At 42.2% G+C, this 23,603-nt stretch overlaps 1 protein-coding gene across 1 annotated transcript; it reads left to right on the forward strand.

Moving 5' to 3' along the window:
* Nucleotides 1–1,273: 1,273 nt before the first annotated feature.
* Nucleotides 1,274–21,950, forward strand: LOC308280264 (E3 ubiquitin-protein ligase TRIM65-like; the record flags this gene model as incomplete). Its single annotated transcript, XM_080720524.1, has 14 exons — nucleotides 1,274–1,557; nucleotides 4,097–4,334; nucleotides 7,688–7,876; nucleotides 8,107–8,202; nucleotides 8,875–9,105; nucleotides 9,673–9,832; nucleotides 11,439–11,444; nucleotides 13,834–14,081; nucleotides 15,386–15,565; nucleotides 16,304–16,399; nucleotides 16,858–17,088; nucleotides 17,601–17,760; nucleotides 18,772–18,921; nucleotides 21,388–21,950. 14 exons carry the CDS (start codon nucleotides 1,274–1,276, stop codon nucleotides 21,948–21,950), a joined length of 2,832 nt encoding a protein of 943 aa, XP_080576650.1.
* Between the last annotated feature and the right edge of the window lie 1,653 nt (nucleotides 21,951–23,603).

Here is a 23,603-nt window from a genome sequence, read left to right on the forward strand (position 1 = left end):
GGCCTCCAAAGTTAGCGGGAGGGGCCCGTTTTGCAAACAATAGCCATAAATCACAAACAAAACGTCGAGTCAACACTGAATTTCTGCCACAGGTTGCGGGTGGCTTACTCAACGAATCCCCAGAAGCATTTCCAATTCGACCCGTAGAGGGCGTCACAAACGCGCAAAACGTAACCGTTTTGTTCCAAAACGCGTTTTTCAGGCGGACCGACCCTCTCAAAAAGAAACACAGACCACTCTGCGGATGGTCTCACGGTCCAAACCGCTGCACACACACACACACACACACACACACACACACACACACACACACACACACACACACACACACACATAGCCATTAAACGAAACGGGTATTTCTTACATTGATGCTCCTACATATTATCATGCAAGTACCAGTTAAAGTTACTTTCCATCCCTCATATACCGTGTGCACAGTGCACATCCCATAACCCACACACTGCACATCATTTCGGAGCTCATATCTTTGAACGGGTAAGGACTAGTTGACATCTAATTCCCAAAAAAGGAATTAGACCCAAACTAGTGAAAATCGCAGAACTACAAGCTTACACATGCTTTTAAACTTTAGTTTAATCATTTAGGGGGGAGACAGAGTGCTCTGGTGTTTTAGACAGATATATCGTGTCACATCGTCAAGATGTGTTGACGGCGTGATCAACACTTACAAATTACAATACCCCTCTACCTGGCTGCTTTGCATAATAGCTTATCCACCTGTTTCTGCAAGACTTAACTGTAGCATTATCTGCGGGACACTTCCGGTTAACAGCAGACATACAAGCTCACGTCGCGTCACAGATGCAACCGTTGTGAGCTTGTAGATCACACTCGGCTGCGACGCCGGAAATGCCGCTCGCCTTCTGCGCGATGCACAATGGGATGTTGGAAAGTTGTGGATAGCCTACTTGAGCATGCCTCACCTACGTCCTCATTTACACTATATAGACGGCCAGCAGGACGTTCTGCAATGCCGACGAGGCTGTGCCTGGTCTCTGGGCAGATTTTCAGCTGGTTGACCTTACGGACATCATGCGTCAGAGAGATGATCGCGTTTTCGCCGAACTCTTGAACAGGCTAAGATTAAAGGGGAAGACCGATCCTCTCAGTGCCGAAGACAGGGCTCTGCTCACACAGGCTTGCACGGAAAGACGAGGTCGTCGTCCACAACTTGTTGGCTATAAAAAGTCTCTGCACACAGATTTTCACGATTCTGGTACAAGATTATTCGAAGGACAGATGCGCAGGCCAGATGAAGCCGCTGTACGAGCCCGACAAGCACAGCAACCGAAGGGACTTGGAAAGAAAAATCCAAGTTGCCCAAGGAGCGTGGGTCATGGTCTTTAGGAAATCTGGACGTCGAAGACGGGATCGTAAACAGGACTTTTGGAACAATAGCCAACATTGTTTCAACCACTGCAGACGGACACACGGTCGTGGATTTGCTTGGGCTCAGATTGGATATAGTCCCACGGCAGGTCAGAACTTCCGCAGGAAGATTCAAGGGCCAAACGATGACCTGGTGTACATCGAAAGGTCTGAGGAGGGCCTGACGAACAAATAACCTACTTAAAATAATCACACAACTTGTCTTTACTTGAATTACTTTATTTTTCTTTTTTACGGTAAATAGAATACAATTTATCCATAAATAACTGGAATTGGTTGACACCGCTTACAGCTCTGGCAGTGTCACCCACAGCCATCTCCAGACATCGGTTTAAACAATGCCAACAAACAATATTAGGAGTCCGGGATCGAACTGGGAACCCTCCATGTTCTAAGACGGCAACTCTACCCCTGAGCTCGGCCGCATGCATTCTTCTTGGCACAAAACAACAGGATCATTACACAATCTGAAGTTACAGAAAACATGGGCTTGATATTGGCCTTAACTTGCCTAAGTAAAGACAAGTTGTGTGATTATTTTAAGTAGGCTATTTGTGCGGTTGAGTCTATTTTAAATCTATATCAAACTAAAAAGAAATGTAATTAATTGAAACTAAAATAAAAAAACAACAAATTAACAATGTAACTAAACAATAATTAGGCTACATTAAAAAAATATGCATGCAAAACTGCATGCAAAAAAGGACGGACGGAGGGACTGACAGGGTGCAAAACATAGTCTGTCTCAGCCATGCCTTCGACCTGACGGTGACAATTAAGCTATGAAGACTAAAGCTATTAGGCCTACTAAATATACTGGCAATTCCCTGATACAAATTAAAACTAGACGGAAATGTTATAGGGACTAAGTCGAGATCCTGTAGAAGACATGTCATTTAATGCTTGGCTAAATAGCCTATCTACAAGCTCACAACGCGTCTTTGACACATTTCAGCTTAATTGTATGTATTTTCATCCACAAATCAGGCATTACGATGCCATCAAGGCCTGCCTAAATTAAGTTTAGTTGAAATAACCCTGCTTTGAATTGAATTTAACTTTGTGAGCTTGCAGATCGGCTTATTTCCCGGAATGTTGGGCCCAGAATATAGGCGTGCTACAGGGTCTGTGTGGTTAATGAACAATAAAAGTGATTAATCTGCCATGATATCAACCTGGTGCTGTTAGACTTTGATACTGATAAGCCTGCTTAAAGGACAACTTTTTTTTTTTTTTTTTTACAGCAAGGGTTCATATTTTAGATTGTAATTTAAGAACTTTGATTTCAGTGGGTGGGGGCATGCGTACAAGTGGCTAAATATCTCTTTTTAGACAAAATAAGCCCATTCCCAAGATGCACCGCAATCTTTCATGGGCAGATGTGACTTATGGGGGCTAGTAGTGTTACTGTAAATAGTATTAAAGAAATCGCCGGCTTTAATATTGTGTCTAAAATCGCCAACATCGCTAAAACGATAGAAAGTAGTAAATCAGATTAACAGGTTGTAACATTTTAAAGAGGTCAGAGTTTTTTCTACTGGAGCCCTACGTGCAGTTTACTGTGGATCATTATAGTTAATGAACAGTGAAACTGATTGACATCACACAAGGGACGTTCTATTTGAGTTTGAGGAGGTGAGAACACCTTCAGTTGAATTCAGACTCCCACGATTGTCTTTTCTTTCGGTGTCTCCTCTGCAGATGAAGGTAAAATGTGTCTTTGATTTAATCTTGATAGAAAACAAATGTTTAGTTCCTTTCAGTTGTGTGTGGTATCGCATTTTATATAGACTAACTGGTTATGGGAAATAAATGAATGTTCAAAATACGATAAGATAATTGTGATGTTCCGTTAAAGTCCACTTTTGTTGTAAAATGTATTATGAATCCTGAAGGTACCAGTCTTTCTTGCATGGTGTTTAATTGAAACATAAACTGTGCTGTGGACCTGTGTGTCTCGGTTGCATGAGGGTGTGCTTTACAAACATATCCTTGCTGGCCACACATCTGGCCGTTTGACACCCCAGTTTTAGTAGATCTCAGCCTAAATCACTATGCCATTTATTGAATATAGCCCATAGCCCCAGATAGCCCATTTTCTCTTCATCTCTTCACTCAGTGAAGGTCAGTAGTTTATTTTCTGTCAGTAAGTAAGCCTTTGCAGAGCCATGAGGCCCATAGGGCAGGAGTCTATTTCCTGATTCTATAGCGTGAGGCAGCTTGATGCACAAGTACACCCCGTGGACATGACGCTAGTTTGTCACAGGGACTTACCCCCAATCCAACCCTTGATGCTGAGTGCCAATAAGGGAGGCACTCTGTCCCCTGGTGACCGATCAGGGATGGAACCCTGACATCCGAGTCTCAGGGTGGACATTCTGACCACAAGGCCACTGAACTGGTCTCTGCCAGTGGTGCTCAGTAAAAGTAATTTTCTTTATCAATGTGACTGACAGAGGTGTTTAGTATAACTTATTTTCTCTGTCAGTGTGGCAGTGGTGTTCAGTAAAATGTATTTTGTCTGTCAGTGTGACAGCAATCTCTCAAGACAGAGTCAATGATGGAAGAAAGGAAGAGAGACAGATCGAGTGGGTGTCGCCCTTTCTTTGATGATGGGTTCCCAGATTGGTGTGACTGTGGTGTTCAGTAAATGTGTTTTCTCTGTCAGTGTGTGAGTTGTGTTCAGTAAAATGGCACAACAGCAGCATGGAGTCGTCCTGGACCAGGAACAGTTCTCCTGTTCTATCTGCCTGGACCTTCTGAAGGAACCAGTGACTCTACACTGTGGGCACAGTTACTGTAGAAGCTGTATTGAGGGTTGCTGGGACCAGCAGTATGAGGAGAGGAGAGTCTGCAGCTGTCCCCAGTGCAGGGAGACCTTCATTCCAAGACCTGTACTGAGGAAGAACAACATACTGGCAGGGGTGAGTGGATTAAAATGCACAACTAAGTATTGTCTTATTATTAGCTTATTCTCTATGGCCATAAAGTGTGGTACCATGGCATTGATCCGTCATTTCATTGTTCCTACAGCCCATTAGTCCGAATCTGGTGAATGTTAACCTGGTGAAAATACTATGCCTAAGCCTAAACCTAACCCTAACCTCAGTAAAACTATGCCTAAACCTAACCCAAACCTTAACCTCAGTAAAGCTATGCCTAAACCTAATCCTAAAACCAAACCCTAACCAAATTAGGACTAATGAGATGTAGGACTAATGGGATGTAGGACTTATGGGCAGTCCCCATAAAGTGGGTCATGACCGAATGAATGAAATAGCAGATACAAGTGGCTGAAATAGGTTTTCTCAGACAGGAGACTGGCCTCTCCCTTAGAGATAAGTTTGGTCATCCGCTGCTCCTTCACTTGGAAAGGAGCCAACATGAGGACACATGAATCACACCTGAAGTGCATGCTGATCACTAAAGAATTCATTATGCTGTACTTATGCTGGAGACATAATCAAGAATCAATAATCAAACAACGTTATGGTCACATCACTGGTTTAAAGTGGGTGGAACGTTTGCGGTGGGAGCCACCATAGAAGTCATCCCCAGTCCCCCAAACACTTACAGCGTGCCTGGCCACCGTCTGTTTGTATGGTTACACACATGCACGTCAGGGTGGATTTTGTCTAAAGGATGCTCTAGTCTACTCTAAAGGATATACTTTTGCAAGACACTGTACAACAAACATAACCAGTAAGACTCCCTAATCATCTCCTGTCACACTGCTGACATCAGTATGACATCACACCGTACACAAATGACCCTTATATAAGACCGGCATTATCTACCGACAGATTAGTAACAAGATGTCAAAATCGTTGAAGGTTGAATCTCCAGATATGGAGATAACCAACACATCACTCCATATATGGAGATAACCGACGAATCTCACTAAGTCTGACCTCACAAGCCCCATATTTGGACACGAACAACATATAACTCCATATATAGAGACATAGCTGCTGACATCAGTATGACATCACACTGCTGACATCAGTATGACATCACACCGTACACAAATGACCCTTATATAAGACCGGCATTATCTACCGACAGATTAGATGCAAGCAGGATCTTGACTCTGACACAACTCATCGGCTCATAAGCTGGTTCTCCCTCCATATATGGAGATAACCGACGAATCTCACTAAGTCTGACCTCACAAGCCCCATATTTGGACACGAACAACATATAACTCCATATATAGAGACATAGCTGCTGACATCAGTATGACATCACACTGCTGACATCAGTATGACATCACACCGTACACAAATGACCCTGACGGCACACACCAAGCAGTGTGATGTCATACTGATGCGGAGATATGAGCAGGGCAAAGGTGTGACATGTGACCGACGGACGGACGGACGGACGGACGGACGGCCGGTGGAGGTTTTGATACAAGATGTCAAAATCATTGAAGGTTTACCCTACTAACCAACTGTTTACCATAGCAACCATGTTTTTTCCTTAGCAACCAACTGTTTACCCTAGCAACCAACTGTTTACCACAGCAACCATGTTTTTTTTACCCTAGCAACCAACTGTTTACCCTAGCAACCAATTGTTTACCATAGCAACCATGTTTTCTTACCCTAGCAACCAACTGTTTACCCTAGCAACCAACTGTTTACCATAGCAACCATGTTTTTTACAGGGCCTGGGATTGATGACATCAGAAATCTCCATATATGGGCATGAAAGGGATTTTGTTTCTGGAAATATGTCTGTGGGGTGCCACATTTGGAATAAAACACTTACATCACACATCTGGATATCCATACAGCCCATCTAGTTTGCCTGTGTCCATTTATGCCCATATATCTGATGACATTGGGACAATGATCTCCATATATGGGCATAAAACTTATGTTAATTAGTAAAGCCTGGGGATCTCCATATATGGGCATGAGGGGTACCCTAAAAGGGCATCATCTGGGAATAGCAAATATAGTTATCCTAGAAAGTGAAAATCTTACATCAAAGGCCATAACTACCTACCTACCACCATACTGCATTCCTCATTAAACTACCTACCAGTAAGATGCCTAAGGGAGAAAAGCAAAGGGCGAGGTTGCACCATTTCTTGATCTTCTGGCCAGTGATGTATATCGGACCATTTAACCATATATGGAGACATCTGGTACCCATAGATATTCACAGATATGGGCTTAATATTGATGACATAAGGGATCTCCATATATGGGCATAAAATGGATTTGGTTACCCTGGCAACACAGGGATCTCCATATCTCCATATATGGGCATAAAAGGGATTTGGTTCCCCTGGCATCACAGGGATCTCCATATATGGGCATAAAAGGGATTTGGTTCCCCTGACATTACAGTGATGTCAGTGGCTGGTTCTACAGAGGGGATCTCCATTTATGGGCATAAAAGGGAATGTATGTATGATGATGTCAGATATCATAGACGTCATAGGACTTTCACATAACGAATAACTGAGTAAGCATGTAAACCCGTAAAATCTATATTTGGGGATGGCTGATTTATGACCTCATCATGATGACACGAGCAAACACAGCTGAATTGTATAAATGATCAGTGCCGAAACCAACAGAAGTATTTGACCAAGACTCTTGATCTTCAAGAACCCTGAGAACCTGTATTGTTTGGTATTTTACCATTTTTGGTGTTTGAAATGTTGAACTGGACTTTACATCGTGAAAGTGGATTCAATATATTGAGATTATATGGCGCTGCTGTAACAGTAGGGCATTTTTTACCCTAGCAACCAACTGTTTACCATAGCAACCATGTTTTTTTTTACCTTAGCAACCAACTGTTTACCATAGCAACCATGTTTTTTACCCTAGCAACCAACTGTTTACCCTAGCAACCATGTTTTTTACCCTAGCAACCAACTGTTTAACATATGGAGTTATATGTTGTTCGTGTCCAAATATGGGGCTTGTGAGGTCAGACTTAGTGAGATGTCATACTGATGTCAGCAGTGTGATGTCATACTGATGCGGAGATATGAGCAGGGCAAAGGTGTGACGTGTGACGTGTGACCGGCCGACCGACCGACCGACCGACCGACGGACGGCCGGTGGAGGTTTTGATACTAAACTGCGACCTACGGTCGCAACAAAACAGTCAACAATCCACAGTTGAAATGTTCAGATAGCGTTCCTATGATGAATTGTTTTCATCGTGAACCTCATGATTCCGGTTGCTGTTGTTGTTGTTTTGTCATCAGTGAGTGACCCCCACCCCCCTCTCTTTTACTGTTTACTTCCAGGTTGTGGAGAATCTGAGGCAGTCTACTGCCCAACCGCCAGTGGAGAAGTGCCCCAGGCATAATGAGCCAATAAAGGTCTATTGCCGCACAGACCAGCAGATACAGATACGCATCTGCATTCTGTGTGCCATGGATGAAGATAGGGGCCATGACACTATGTCAGCTCTAGCAGAGAGGGGTTTCAAACAGGTAGGACCCAATCCAGTCCAATCCAATCCACATTTAAAACAACCACGTTGAACCAACCTGGGAAGCAGAAGGTCCCAGGTTTGACAACCGGCCCTGTCAGAGCCCCAAGGGGAATGATGTGACTTATATTTAATTGCAAAACATTATTTTGGCTTAGTTAGTTGTCATTATTGACTTCATGATGAATGGATGGAAACCAAGCTGTCTCTTCCTACATTGACTTCTTGCAGAAAGAGGTGATAGACATTCAGCAGAAAGTCCAACAGAACATCCAGGAGAGAAAGAAGGAACTGAAAGACCTGAACCAGTCCATAGAAACTCTGAAGGTGAGCTGATGTCTGAACAACCTGAGACATTGTTGAGCGGTGCTCCTTAAGGAGCTAAGCTCCAACTGGCTTGCTCTGTCCTTTTGTCCAAAGTTTGTTGTGAAAACACAAAGCGTGGCTTACATCTGTCCTACATCTTTGCACACAGTGACAAAAGTTTGTCTCTCTTCCGTGAGAATTACGTCCTGTCCCTTTTATGCCCTTATATGGAGATCCCTGATGTCATCAATTTTAAGCTCATATCTGGGAATGCCCATACAGTATATGGACATATATTGTGTCAGTCTCATATAGCCTATGACATCAATGACCAAACATCTATGATGTCAGACTTCAGTCTTCTCCATATTTGGGAAAATATGGCCACATTTTAGTCCCATTTTGTTCAACTTAAACAACCAACCAGGTCTGCATTTTCTTGGTCAAAGTTGATCCCATGCCAAAGCGCCAGTGCTCGCCCAGCAGTCTGCCATCACCCAGGCAGTGACGTGCGCATGTGCTCGACCTTTTCGCTTCTTGCCCTTAGGGCGTCATACTGGTATATATACTATATTGTATTTACTATATTGTATATGTGTGTGTGTGTGTGTGTGTGTGTGTGTGTGTGTGTGTGCGTGTGCGTGTGTGTGTGTGTGTGTGTGTGTTGATGTCATGTCTCTCGGTGTCAACTAGAGTTCTGCAGAAGCATCAGTGGACACCTGTGACAAGATCTTCCGTGAGATGATGGCCTCAGTTGAGAGAAGGCGCAGCGAGGTTAAAGAGCTGATCAGGGACCAGGAGAAGACTGCTGTGGCTCATGCTGAGAGACTCCAGAGGCAGATGGAAGAGGAGATTGCCCGGCTGGAGAGGAGAAATGCTGATTTGGAAGAGGTGTCCAACACTGATGACATCCGTTTCATTCAGGTTTTTTTCTTTTTTTCATTCATTAAATTCAAGGCTTAAAGTTACTTTATTTTTGTCTCTGGAGAGAACTTTGTCTTGGAGACAAGGACCAGCTGCACACAATTACAATACCAAACCAACAAGGTCAAGTTTTTCCTGTTGATGACAGCAGAAGCACACCTCGTGGCGCACAAGTAGGCCATGTGTGGCCTGCTTGTACGTGTGGCGCAAGTTGGCACCTCGACTGAGTGCAGTTCTAGTAATAAGAAGTAATAATAATTATTATTATTATGATATTAATGCTGCTGGTAGTAGTATTTATTGACCAATTGTCAATCTCCTTGAATGAGAAATTCAACATAGCATAATGTATTAATGATCCAGATAATAATTCATAATTTGTCAACAGCACAACTGAGCAGGTGACATGAAACACAGATCAGAGGAGATATTCATTCAAAGCCATAATTGACATTAGGTCATGTATACAAATACACACAGGAACATCTGAGAATTTAACTGGCTGAGCAACAGTGATAACAGTGAATTAATCTATTGATCTCTTCCATCCTGTCTGTCTCTCTCCAGAGCTTCAGGTCTCTATCTATGTCCACTGCATCTCCAGTCTTGCCCAGTATCGTTCTGCATCCTCTGACGTCCTTCACAGATGTGAGTGATGCTGTGTCTGGTCTAAGAGACAAACTAGAAGACATCCTGAAGACAACCTGGCCACTGATGTCAGACAGAGGTATGTAGTGGTAGACAACTTATAACTTAAAGTTAAAATCACACCCAGTGTGAAGTGAGTGTTGCCTTTGATGATTTAATTTCATTGCGACCGAAAGTCGCAGTATACCATGAGAAATGTCATAGCTTGTCCGTCTTTCAGTCAGTACAGGAAGTGATGTCACGTGACATCACCTCATCAAAAATCTAACCCTGGATATTCATACTGTCACTGTGACATCACAGGTGATATCACAGTGACAGTCATATTATGTTATCAATATTAAGGACATATCTGGGAATGCCCATATTTTGTCATGCCCATATATGGGCATGTTTTGACATAACATTGTTGACTATCATGCTGGGGTCTCTATAATGAGTAACTGGTCCCATATACATCACTGGCCAGATGGCCAAGAATTGGCGCGACCTCGCCCTTTAGGGCGAGGTTGCATGTCACCCTGAGGTGTCTCACTAGTTAAAGGAGTAGTTCACCCCCAAAATGACTTTTTTTCTATTGATTAGTGTACCCATGGGAAGATCCAACGAGAGAGGAGCGCCGTCACAGGAGGAGCATCACACCATATGCAAGTGTCTCCACTACAGAGAGCGAACATCAAAGTGACAGCGACTCAAGCCAAGGCCAAGGACGTTTTTTACCGCAGCAAGGCAGAGGCAGGGGCAGGGGCAACCTGACTCTTTTCTAGGGTTCTCTTTCACTTGATGAGATGACATTTGTAGCCCTGACATTTTATTTTCTGTTTGTTAAAGAGCTCGGAAGAATGTTACTGAAACAATCTCTGGCGATGAATTTAAAGCTTTAACTTTAACTGTTTTACAAGTATACGCTATAATACACAAAAGCATACAGGAAATGTGTATTTTACCCCTCCCACCCGCCAAAGTTCCCGTTCCGAGAGAGCCACAACCCTGGTGGCTTGTACCCCTATCAAGAAAAAAAAGGAAAAGAGAATAATAATAATACAAATGTATTATTGAGACAGAGATAGCTCTTTATGATGATGATCATGGCTTTTTTTTGTAATTCTCTCGATGTTGATTTTTGTTGTTGTTATTTCTTTATCCTTTTTTGATACAGTATACTAGGCCTAATATAGGCTTTTTTGTACCAGTGATTTGTTCTGGCATGAAAAGCCTGGATCCCGAGGCTAGTAGTAGACCTACTGTCATTAAACTGCAAAATGTCCTATGCAAACTTCTAATAATGCTTCAATCAATCAATTAATCAATCAATCAATCAATGGCTGCAGTGTTTCACATCAAAGAAATTAATGCCTTGAATTCATTGTCCTCTTTGTGTCAGTAGAGGGCGCCAGAACTGCTCCCATGTCAACACACAACACAGCGGCCTTTACTTTGTAGATCAGTGGTTCAAAAGGGGAATTAACAGGTTGTAACATTTTAAAGAGGTCAGAGTATTTCCTACTGGGTGGAGCCTTGCGTGCAGTTCACTGTGGATCATACTTGTTAATGAACAGTGTGACTGTGAAACTGACTGACATCACACGTCAAGGGACGTTCTATTTGAGTTTGAGGAGGTGAGAACACGTTCAGTTGAATTTAGACTCCGACAATTGTCTTTTCTTTCGGTGTCTCCTTTGCAGATGAAGGTAAAATGTGTCTTTGATTTAGGCTATTCTTGATAGAAAAAAAATGTTTCGTTAATTTCAGTTGTGTGTGGTATACCTATCGCATTGTATAGCCTATAGGCTAAATGTTTACGGCAAATAAATTACTATTCGAAATTAAAGTCCACTTTTGTTGTAAAATGTAGCCTATTATGAATCCTGAAGGTACCAGAAACTGTGTTGTGGCTGTATGAATTGAATTGGAATGTAATGAAGGGGTTGAGACTTTGCTGAGACACCATCTTGTACCTTGCTCTTACTGTACTTACTGTACTCTGTACTCTGTTCTTGTTTTTTCTTTTTATCTTTTTTCATACTTCTCTGTAACTTTGTAAATAACCTTATACTGCTGTGCTGCCTCTGTCTGGGCAACACATTTCCCCCCTTGGGATAATAAAGGTATCTATCTATCTGACCAGTGCAGAGGATTTCACTGTGCTGATTGAACAGTGGTGGAGTAATATTTATGTGTGTCCCATTTTGATGGAGGCAAAGTCCTCCTGCATACCAGTAGGAATGAGAGTTTGGTAGGCGAAATGCCAGCCGAATAGTGACACATTTTGCGATTACAAGTTACAACACTAGCTACATTACTTCAAAGTAAACATGTGTCCCTTAAAGTCCGGAATTCAAAGTAAAATAACTCATTAGGTAGAATGTCCCATTTCAAGTAGCCTATAGAAATCATTTGAAAATAGCAGATCTACAAGCTCACAATGCGCTGCATAGCCACACGTTGTGTGCTTGTAGATCGACTATTTTCAATTGGACAAAATGTATAGGGCTGAAGAGATTAATGGCCTATGTTTTATAATAATATTCTAAATAAGTAACTAGTAACTAACGTTGTCCAATAGTGGAGTACACAGGAGGCTGAGGAGACACCACCCTGTAGACAATAGGGCTTCCGGTGTGTGTCAAAATTCCTAGCGGAAGTGCTGCGGTTAACGGAAGTTACGTCATGCGATGCGGGTCTGTTTACATTCCCCAGCGAAAAAACTAAAATAGATTGTAGCTCTTAACTCACTCTGAATAGGTGTAACATTGCTTGAATCAATGTTTTTGTTTGTATGTTGTTTATTGCGAGCATAACCGACGGAGCAGGAGACGCAGACCAGCTTTTTTCGTGCAGGGAATACGTTTGCAGGAACACCGCACTCACTGTGAAAAAAATACAGCTTCCGGGAAAATTCAGCCCCCCCTCCCAGAACGTCTTCTGCCTTCTATTGTCACCAGGCTTTTCTCTTCGCAGATGAGTAAGCCTGGCTACGCGAGGCTAAGGAGACACAGACCAGTGCGGTTGTCATCGTACTTCTGCGTGCACATTTGATTCTTTGCAAAGCCAGGTGATGGCCCAGTAACCCCCCCCCCCCATCACCCATAAACGGGGAAAACCTCCATTCAGAAACACCCCCACTTAGAAACATCCCCATTCAGAAATACCCCCACTGAGGTTAGGGTTATGGTTAGATTTAGGTGACACCTCCATTTAGAATAATGGAAGTCAATCTTCTGAATGGCAATGTTTCTGAATGGAGATGTGAATAGCAAGAATTTGCATTTCTATAAGCGAGTTGAGTATGCCTAGGCTATCGGCCGCCTACCAGAGAGGAGGAGAAGGAACTGGCTGAGCGACATTCCGAAAGAATGTCGCTCAGCCAGTTCTCAGGAGGTACCTGCTGAATACGCGTCTGGCCTGGGTGCCAGCTTGCTCGCTCCATTCCGCAATTTGTTGTGTCTCTCCGTATCACATCCTGGAAATTATTCATTTGACTCTTATTTCTGAACGTCAGTTGTGACATAAGCGACGTTGTTGCTCATTACATTGGATGATCCAATGAATAAGAGTAGGGTTAGAGTAGCTCGGTCATCAGCCAGCCACTACACACTGGTGTATTTGTCAGACCAATCAGAAGCTGCGGTGGTGTTCCAGCCGCTTTCTATGTCCCACCTCCCCTTGGAGATACAAGGCTTTCCAGACTGATATGGAGAGACAAAACAAATCGCAGAATGGAGCGAGCAGGCTGGCACCCAGGCTATAGGCAGGAGCCTATCTCCTGTTTCTATAACTTACCCCCAATCCAACCCTTGATGCTGAGTGCTAATCAGGGAGGCACTCTGTCCTTTGGTATGACCCGACCAGGGATTGTACCCTGACATCCAAGTCTCAGTGTGGACACTAACCACAATGCCACTGAACTAGTCTCTGTCAGTGTCTCTGTCAGTGGTGCTCAGTAAAAGTAATGTTCTAGTATAACTTAGTATAACTTAAGTTCTCTGTCAGTGTGATCGTGGTGCTCAGTCAAATGTATTTTGTCTGTCAGTGTGACAGTGGTGTTCAGTAAATGTGTTTTCTCTGTTAGTGTGTGAGTGGTGTTCAGTAAAATGGCACAACAGCAGCATGGAGTCGTCCTGGACCAGGAGCAGTTCTGCTGTTCTATCTGCCTGGACCTTCTGACGGAACCAGTGACTCTACACTGTGGGCACAGTTACTGCAGAAGCTGTATTGAGGGTTGCTGGGACCAGCAGTACGAGGACAGGAGAGTCTGCAGCTGTCCCCAGTGCAGAGAGACCTTCATTCCAAGACCTGTACTGAGGAAGAACAACATACTGGCTGGGGTGAGTGGATTAAAATGCACAACTAAGTATTGACTTTTCCTTATCTTATTCCCTATGGCCATAAAGTGTGGGTTATAACCGAAAGAATGAGATAGCAGATATGGCTGAAATAGGTTTTCTCAGACAGGTGACTGGCCTCTCCCTTAGAGATAACTTTGATGTACTCTGGAGACATAATCAATAATCAACATTACTAGACCTTACCCGTTCGAAGATATGTGCTCCAAAATATGTCAAACGCACCCGGTGAAAGTGTGTGAGAGAGAGAGAGAAACATTCCTAACTGTGAGAGAAAGGGGTGTGTGTGTGTGGGGCTACAGATCCCATGGCCTGGAGGAAAGGACCGTAACCCTGGCAACAGACAGCAGAGTTCAACAGAAGTGGTTAAGAAAACGCTAAAAAAAACTGCTTTAATTTGGGAGAAATGAAATTCGGGCTCCGTCAGTGTTGGTATAATGCTAATGGCCAATACCATGTGAACTTTGGGATCAGTTGCTGAAGCGAGTGAATAGATAAACGTAGATAAGCGTGAGCGTTAGAGCGTTAGAGCGTGAGCGTTAGAGCGTTAGAGCGTGAGTTTGCTCCTTTATTAGTAGGATGGTCACATCACTGGTTTAAAGTGAGTGGAATGTTTGCAGTGGGATAAGCAAGGTGACCGCAAAGCAGCCAAAAGGCACGCACATCTAAAGCCACAGTTGGCTGGGTGCTAGACTAAAGCAGTACATACAGGTAGAATAATAAAAGTCTGCACACCAATTTATGCTCCCAAAGATAAAGTTTACTTGTGGTAACATTTCGAGCCTAACAGCTCTTCATCAGACCTTCGGTCATCAGGTCTGATGAAGAGCCGTTAGGCTCGAAACGTTACCACAAGTAAACTTTATCTTTGGGAGCATAAATCGGTGTGCAGACTTTTATTCTTCTACATGTTTGCAGTGGGAGCCACCATATAAGTCAGCCCCAGTCCCCCAAACACTTATACAGCGTGTCTTGCCACTGTCTGTTTGTATGCTTGCACAATCGGCAGGGCAGATTCTGGATTCCTAAAGGATGCTCTAAAGCTGAAGGATGTACACCAGTGAAAAAACAAGAGATAATTTCAAAGGGGTCTGAATACCTTTGCAAGACACTGTACAACAACATAAAGAAACACTCGACACTCAACAGTTGAAAGGTTCAGACAGCGTACCTATGATCCTATCATTTCTCTCTGCTTTCATTGTGAACCTCATGATTCCGGTTGTTGTTTTTGTTGTTGTTTTGTCATCAGTGAGTGACCCCTCTCTTTTACTGTTTACTTCCAGGTTGTGGAGAATCTGAGGCAGTCTTCAGCCCGACCGCCCGAGGAGAAGTGCTCCAGGCATAATGAGCCAATAAAGGTCTACTGTCGCACAGACCAGCAGTGTATCTGCTTTCTGTGTGCCATGGATGATCATAAGGGCCATGACACTGTGTCAGTTCTAGCAGAGAGGGCCGTCAAAGAGGTAGGATCCAATCGAGTTCAATAATCCAATCCACTTTATGTATAGAGCACTTTTAAAACAAAAGTGCTGTAATAAAAATATACTAAAATACTAAAAACAAAACAATAAACCATTACAAAACACACAGGGGTGCAACATATAGACACCTCTCAACTCTCATTCTGAATCATTGAAAGCCAAGGAGTACAAGTGAGTTTTCAAATGTGATTTAAACACAGGCTTTGATTTGATGAGGTGGAAGATCGTTCCGCATTTTGGGCCCTAAAGCGGAACATTATATCCCCCCAGGTATTCAGCCTTGTTGGTAGGACCAATGAGAAGTGACTGGTCAGTTACTGTAGACCTCAAGACCCTTGTGGAGTTTTTGGGAGGTAGAGGTTCTGGTGCCAACCCTTTTAAAGACGTGAATTCATATCACGATCACTTGTTGGACAACGCATTGTCTAATGTTTGAAAGATCAATATGGAAGGGAAAAAATAAATAAACAGAACAATCATCAATAAGGTGGTTGTTTTGGGAGTTACATTAATTAATTTTCGTTGCCTTCTGTATAAAACCAAAACTGACAGACGAGCGCAACACAGGGTACATATCTGTGCCAAGGGCTGTGTAAGAGATAGAATGTGACATTGGAAGGGGTGACAACCCTTTTGTCTAAGTTAGTTGTCAATATTGTTAATTTCAGATGACACGTGGATGAAAACCAAACTGTCTTTTCCTACATTGATTCCTTGCAGAAACAGGTGATGAAGAGTAAGCAGGAACTCCAGCAGAAGATCCAGGAAAGAAAGAAGGAACTGAAAGACCTGAACCAGTCCACAGAGACTCTGAAGGTGAGCTGATATCATAAAGGAATTGAACGACCTGAGCCAGTCCATATGACTCTTTGAAGATGAGATCATAATTCCTGATATTGTTGAGCAGTGCTCCTTAAAGGGGAAGACCACCCATTTTCAAAATTGAAATATGTCATTAATATACCTTAGAGGAGTTGTGTGGAAATAGAAAAAAAAGCCCCCCCCCCCCCCCTTCTATGTTGCCTAGAACTGGAGGATTGATTTTGGGGTTTGTATTGTAAAGTACAATGTGTGATGTCATCAAGCTGTAAGGAGCTATGCTCCAACATCTGTGTGTGTGTGTGTGTGTGTGTGTGTGTGTGTGTGTGTGTGTGTGTGTGTGTGCGTGCGTGCGTGCGTGCGTGCGTGCGTGCGTGCGTGCGTGCGTGCGTGCGTGCGTGCGTGCGTGTGTGCACGTGCACGTGCATGTGTTGATGTCTTGCTGTTTTAACTAGAGTTCTGCAGTAGCATCAGTGGATGCCACTGACAAGATCTTCCGTGAGATGATGGCCTCAGTTGAGAGAAGGCGCAGCGAGGTTAAATCGCTGATCAGGGACCAGGAGAAGACTGCAGTGGCTCATGCTGAGAGACTCCAGAGACAGATGGAAGAGGAGATTGCCCGGCTGGAGAGGAGAAATGCTGATTTGGAAGAGCTGTCCAACACTGATGACATCCATTTCATTCAGGTTTTTTTCTTTTTTTCATTCATTAAATTCAAGGCTTAAAGTTACTTTTTTTTTTTTCTCTGGAGAGAACTTTGTCTTGGAGACAAGAACCAGCTGCACACAATTACAATACCAAACCAACAAGGTCAAGTTTTTCCTGTTGATGACAGCAGAAGCACACCTCGTGGCGCACAAGTAGGCCATGGGTGGCCTGCTTGTACGTATGGTGCAAGTTGGCACCTCGACTGAGTGCAGTTCTAGTAATAAGAAGTAATAATAATTATTATTATTATGATATTAATGCTGCTGGTAGTAGTATTTATTGACCAATTGTCAATCTCCTTGAATGAGAAATTCAACATAGCATAATTTATTAATGATCCAGAGAATTCATAATTTGTCAACAGCACAACTGAGCAGGTGACATGAAACACAAATACACACAGGAACATCTGAGAATTTAACTGGCTGAGCAACAGTGATAACAGTGAATTAATCTATTGATCTCTTCCATCCTGTCTGTCTCTCTCCAGAGCTTCAGGTCTCTATCTATGTCCACTGCATCTCCAGTCTTGCCCAGTATCGCTCTGCATCCTCTGACGTCCTTCACAGATGTGAGTGATGCTGTGTCTGGTCTAAGAGACAAACTAGAAGACATCCTGAAGACAACCTGGCCACTGATGTCAGACAGAGGTATGTAGTGGTAGACAACTTATAACTTAAAGTTAAAATCACACCCAGTGTGAAGTGAGTGGTGCCTTTGATGATTTAGTTTCATTAAGCTACATGAACTAAAGGAACAATGTTAAATCCCTGTCCATTCACATCAAGGCTGCTCAACAGCACCGCTGGGTGGCTGTAGCTGGTGTTGCTGTGCTTACAGGACATAATATGGATAAACAGATATCTCTGTCAAATGTTGGAGTGACATGGCTGGCAGGCTAAAACATAGAGTGAGAACAAGACATGACATCTATTCTTTTTAATATGGATACCTAGAGAAACAGCATCCTTCCAGCATGCAAGATGGTCACATCTCCAAAACATGACTAAACATGCATTATACTTTTCACTAAAAAGTGGAGTGAGGGCTGTCACATGACCAATAAGCCAGCCCCTATTATAGCCCACTTCGGTTACAATGAGACCATCTATTTGATGGAAAACAAAAGTTTTGAATTCCAGTCGGGACCAGAACAGCTGTTCGGTGCCTCTGAGATGTTGTAACTAACTGAATTTAGCTTGGGTACTGTGATTGGTCAAACATTCTGCATTTTTTTGCCTTCATTCAGCACTAGCAATTGAAAAGCAGGGGTAGTTTGGAAGAGGCACTTGCCAACTTCAGGGTTTTCTATACCAGCTTTTGTAGATGTGATAAAAGTAAACGCTTCAGAAAAAGCCATATAAGTGATAAAAACTCTTCCGAAAGATTCTTGTAAATGTGCTCACTGCTCAGCTTGCCAGTATTGTAGGCCTTTGACGTTCAGACTATGCATGCCTAGGTATAACTATGCCCAGGTATATCATCTCATCACAAGTAGACACTTGACATTGGACAACAAGATAACACAGCAAACATTACAAACAATATATTATTTTGATTTTAGACTATTTTACCACAACGCAATTAAAACTATAACAGAGCATATAAACGTATAAAGTGTGACAATGTATTCACTAATGTGACTTCTTCTCTGAACCCAGGTGCAGGGATGTGCTGGGCCCCTAATTCAGCCTGGGAAAAGGAGTTGGCAGCCGTTGGCCCCGCACCGCAATCTGTTTGCTTTCCAGGTGTACTTCAGAGGAGGCAAGCTGACACACTGAAGCCTCAGACCAGAAATGACTTTTTACAATGTGAGTACTTAGTGATCTGATCACTAACACACACACACACACACACACACACACACACACACACACGCACGCACGCACGCACGCACACACACACACACACACACACACACACACACACACACACACACACACACACACACACACACACACACACACACACACACACACGTTTATGTTTATAATTATGCAAAACGACTTCTAATAAATACACTTTAAAACAGATGGTAGTTGACTTCCTGCTCATACCCGACTAACTACTTTTTCAAGGGGAGTGACACCCACAGCCATAATACTAAAGGAAGCGACAACGATTTGGTACCACCCAAATATTCTCATTTTACTACTCTGACACTAATATGAAGAATGCCTTGACACCATCCCTTAAAGACAAGTGTTCGTTCAGAGTTCTGGTCAGTTTCTGATTAATATAAAATAGTTTGGGTGATTTGGAATTAAAAATAGATTAATCCACAAAACTAGTACTTTGGGAAAGGCTTCCCAAACTACAGTTGGGAGAGTCAACTGGTACACAGGTTCCAGATGACAGCGTCTCCCTTTTTGAAGAAAAGTATGGTCGTTGCTTATTGTGTATTGTTCTTAAGACAGAAGTGGCAGCCTTAGGCCTATACTCTGTCAAACAACGCACTTGTGTGCCGTAAATAGGTGATCCACAAGCTCACAATGTGTCACAACTGTGACTTTTTGAGCGTGGAGATCTGTTTGGAATATTTTGGATTATGTTTTTCTTCTACAATGACAAGGTTAAAATAGAGTGGTCAGGGTTGACACATCATGATGCGTTGTGAACTTGTAGATCTGTGATTTTCACCACAAGACTCCATCGTACAACAAAATATAAATGAAGCTTTACATGTCTGTAACTTTGAGAGTGTATGGAACCAAATGGACCCTTAAAGGGATATTCCATTTTCAACAGGGTTAACAGGGCTTATCCACATACACATCCATTGTAACTTCAAACTCCATTTTAACCATGATAGATTCATTAAAAACACCCATTATTCTTTCTAGTGACTCATATTACCCTCCTAATATGTGAGCAGGCCGTGTTTTTTTCCATAACTTTTTTCATTTATTTTTAATAATTATTTGGTCAAATGGAAAAAATGAAATACAAAAAAGTAATTATTACAAATAAATGAAAAAAGTTATTGAAAAAACACGGCCTGCTCAGGTATTAGGAGGGTAATATGAGTCACCAGAAAAAATAATGGGTGTTTTTAATGAATCTATCATGGTTAAAGCTATACTATGGAAGTTGCTCAACTACTGGTCAGTAGCGGTATTGCTTTTTTCTGCTGTTTTTCATCCGGAGTCGCCGCGGACCACCAGAACGGGGCCGCGCAACCGCGCGACCACCGCGACCGCCTCCGCCTCGCCGATACGAATCCGTAGAGCCGTCTCCCGTCATTTAGACCAGGATTGGGGGAGTATCATGCAAGATTCCTTCACCAGCGTAAACACTGTTGCTGACAGAAGCTACTTCCTGAAGAGACGGCAAGACGTGCTGTGATTGGCCAGTAGTGTATGATCGGCGCTGTGATTGGCCAACGTTTTATATGGATGATGCAGATGACGTAATTTTGCCGGGAAATCCGGTCCCCGGCCAGGATCATAGAAAACATATTTACAGAAGGCTTTAGGGGCTTAAATTAACAGAGTTGGGGTTCTAAAACTTTAGCGATTTAATAGTTAGGACAATTTTAAGATTAGTTTTATAGGAAAATTTACATAATGGCTTTAAAATGAAGTCTGAAGTTACAATGGGTGTGTGTGGGGAGAGGCCCTGGGCATGGAGGGCCTGGTAACATTTACATAAAATATCTAAATATTGAATCAAGCAAATTTCATAAAAGCCTGATTAGACAATAAAATGACCAAAGGTTTTTTGAAAGTGGAATATCCCTTTAAAGAGTTCTTAAAGTGGAACCAAGAGGACCATTTCAGGGTCGATGACTGGGGACTGTTTAAGGGTCTTTAACTCTGAGAGTGAACAAACAAATGTACCCTTATGGGTTTGTAACTCTGAGATTATTATTATTATTATTATTATTATTATTGCGACCATAGGTCACAGTATGAAAACCGGCACATCTTGTCTGTCAGAGGGAGGGTGGGTCAGTAACGCCTCAATGTCTGTAGTCTAATAGCTGACCTGTTGTGAAATCACATTGTTGTCACATCACATTGTTGAAAATGTTATCTACCAGTATCCAAAGATTTGCAAAAATGTTCACGATTACAATAAAAAAATAAAAAAGCAGATTCACAAGTGCAGCACAAAGTGACACACTATGAGCTTCTAGATCTACCATTTTTGAAAATTCCTAACATATATGTATATATTAGAAATTATTAGTATTAGTATAATAATGTGTCTATGTTATTATGAAGTTATATTGTGGTTGCAAACTGGTGTTGTTGTGTATGTTGTTCTCTCATCAGATGTATGTGAACTCACCCTGGATCCAAACACAGCACACAGAGATCTCACTCTGTCTGACAACAACAGAAAGGTGACACGTGGACAGCCGCGATCATATCCTGACCACCCAGACAGATTTGACTACTGGATACAGGTTCTGTGTAGAGAAAATCTGAATATACGCTGTTACTGGGAGGTAGAGTGCAGTGAGAGGGTTTTTATATCAGTGACACACAGAGGAATCAACAGGAAAACATTCGGTAAAGACTCTGGGTTAGGACACAATGAAAAGTCCTGGTGTCTGGACTGTGATAACAGAAACAACAGTTTCAGTGTCCATCACAATGGGAAGGAGACTAAACTGTCAGTCTGTCCCTCTGACTCTGTCCATCCCGTCCACCGGTCCAACAGAGTAGGAGTGTATGTGGACCGTTCTGCTCGCACTTTGTCCTTCTACAGAGTGTCCTCTGACACTCTGATACACCTGCACACCTCCCAGTCAACATTCACTGAACCACTCATTGCTGGGTTCTGGTTGGGGGCTGGTTCCTCAGTGTCTCTGTGTCAGATGTATTATTTCTAATAATAGGAGGAGGAGCTAGGTCCACCGACTCCTCCCACTGTCTGGCTGTAAATGTGACAACAGAGCCCATAGCCTGTGGTAAAAAAGCTAAGAAAACAGCAAAAAAAATTGGAAAGTGAACAAATCGTCACAATCGTCTTCATAGGCCAATGGTCAAGGTCCGTGTGCAAGTTCACATTGATTGGTCAACCCACTGAAAAGAAAAAATGGATGCGGACAGATTGGACAGACAGACAGACAGACAGACAGACAGACAGACAGACAGACAGACAGACAGACAGACAGACAGACAGTCTGTCCGTCCAGACAGACAGACAGACAGACAGACAGACAGACAGACAGACAGACAGACAGAGGATTGATCATTAGGTTTTCTGTTTGTAATGTTTTCTTAATGCCTTTGTTGCTCATTGTATGATAGTTTACCAAACCCATCTTTAATTGTTATGTTTTAACAGTGACATATTCTTTCATTCATAGCTATACGATATGATTCAATGATTTTAAATTGATAATCGATATGGATTTATGGATGTTATGGATATATTTGGAGGGATTTCACACATTTATAGATAGAAGTGTAGCAATATGGAACCCATAATGAATTAGTCATTAAGTAATTAAAACACTCTTTTTTGTCTTAACATTACTAAATACAAGGCAAAGGTTATCGATACAATTGATTTTCTGCATTGAAAAACGATTTCAGTCACATGATACGATATGTTGCTGTTTTCAAAATGTATGCACTGATGCAATTACTGTATCGTTACACCCCTATAATGTTTATTTGTTTATTCATTTGAATGGATCCCATTAGCTGCCGCCTTAAACGGGCACTAATTTTCCTGGGGTCCAATGATGTAATGAGCTATAATTGTATTTATTTGTTGTACAAGTCAAAGCCACATCTTAGAACCAATGCTATGTAATAACCTATGACTTCATTTATTGTGTGATGGATGGTTAGATGGGTTGTACAGTGGTATGCTTTATATTCAGCTGCATATAACTCTTATATAAATGCTTTGTACAGCATTACAGCAACCTGTATAAGTCTAGCTGCAGAAAATGTCAGTACAATCATTCTATCTTTAAATGAATGTATTAAGGATCTCAACGGAAATAAGCTTTGCCTTACCTGAGTTTCCTTTTAGTTTAACTTGTATCAGTGAACTCTAATGTTGTGAAACTGTACCTTTTCCTATGTAAAACTTCTAATAAATACCTCAATCAATCAATAAGAAGCACACGCCACAAGAAATCTGAGACTTACATTTATATATAAATAGGGTTGGGTATCGTCAGCGATACTTTTAATGGTATCGATTCAATGACGTCGATACTATCGGTATCGGTTAACGTAAAAACAAACGATACCTTGTTTCGATACTTTTGAATGCACCCCTTGCCGGTCGCATCTGTAAAATTGGGCTACTGAGAGTTTAATGACTGCTTTAGTAGGCTACACTCGTTACTGTGAAAATAGCCAAGAATAGCCTATAATGTTTATTATTATGATAATGATCCAACATCTATAAAATAGCCCATAGAAAAAGGCAAATAATAATTATAATAATAATAATAAATAAAAAGTATCGAAAAAGGTATCGAAAAAGGTATCGTATCGATTCCCAGGTATCGAAAAAGGTA

The sequence above is a fragment of the Nannobrachium achirus genome (genome assembly GCF_963921795.1).
Source record: "Nannobrachium achirus genome assembly, chromosome: 24".
Lineage (NCBI taxonomy): Eukaryota > Metazoa > Chordata > Actinopteri > Myctophiformes > Myctophidae > Nannobrachium > Nannobrachium achirus.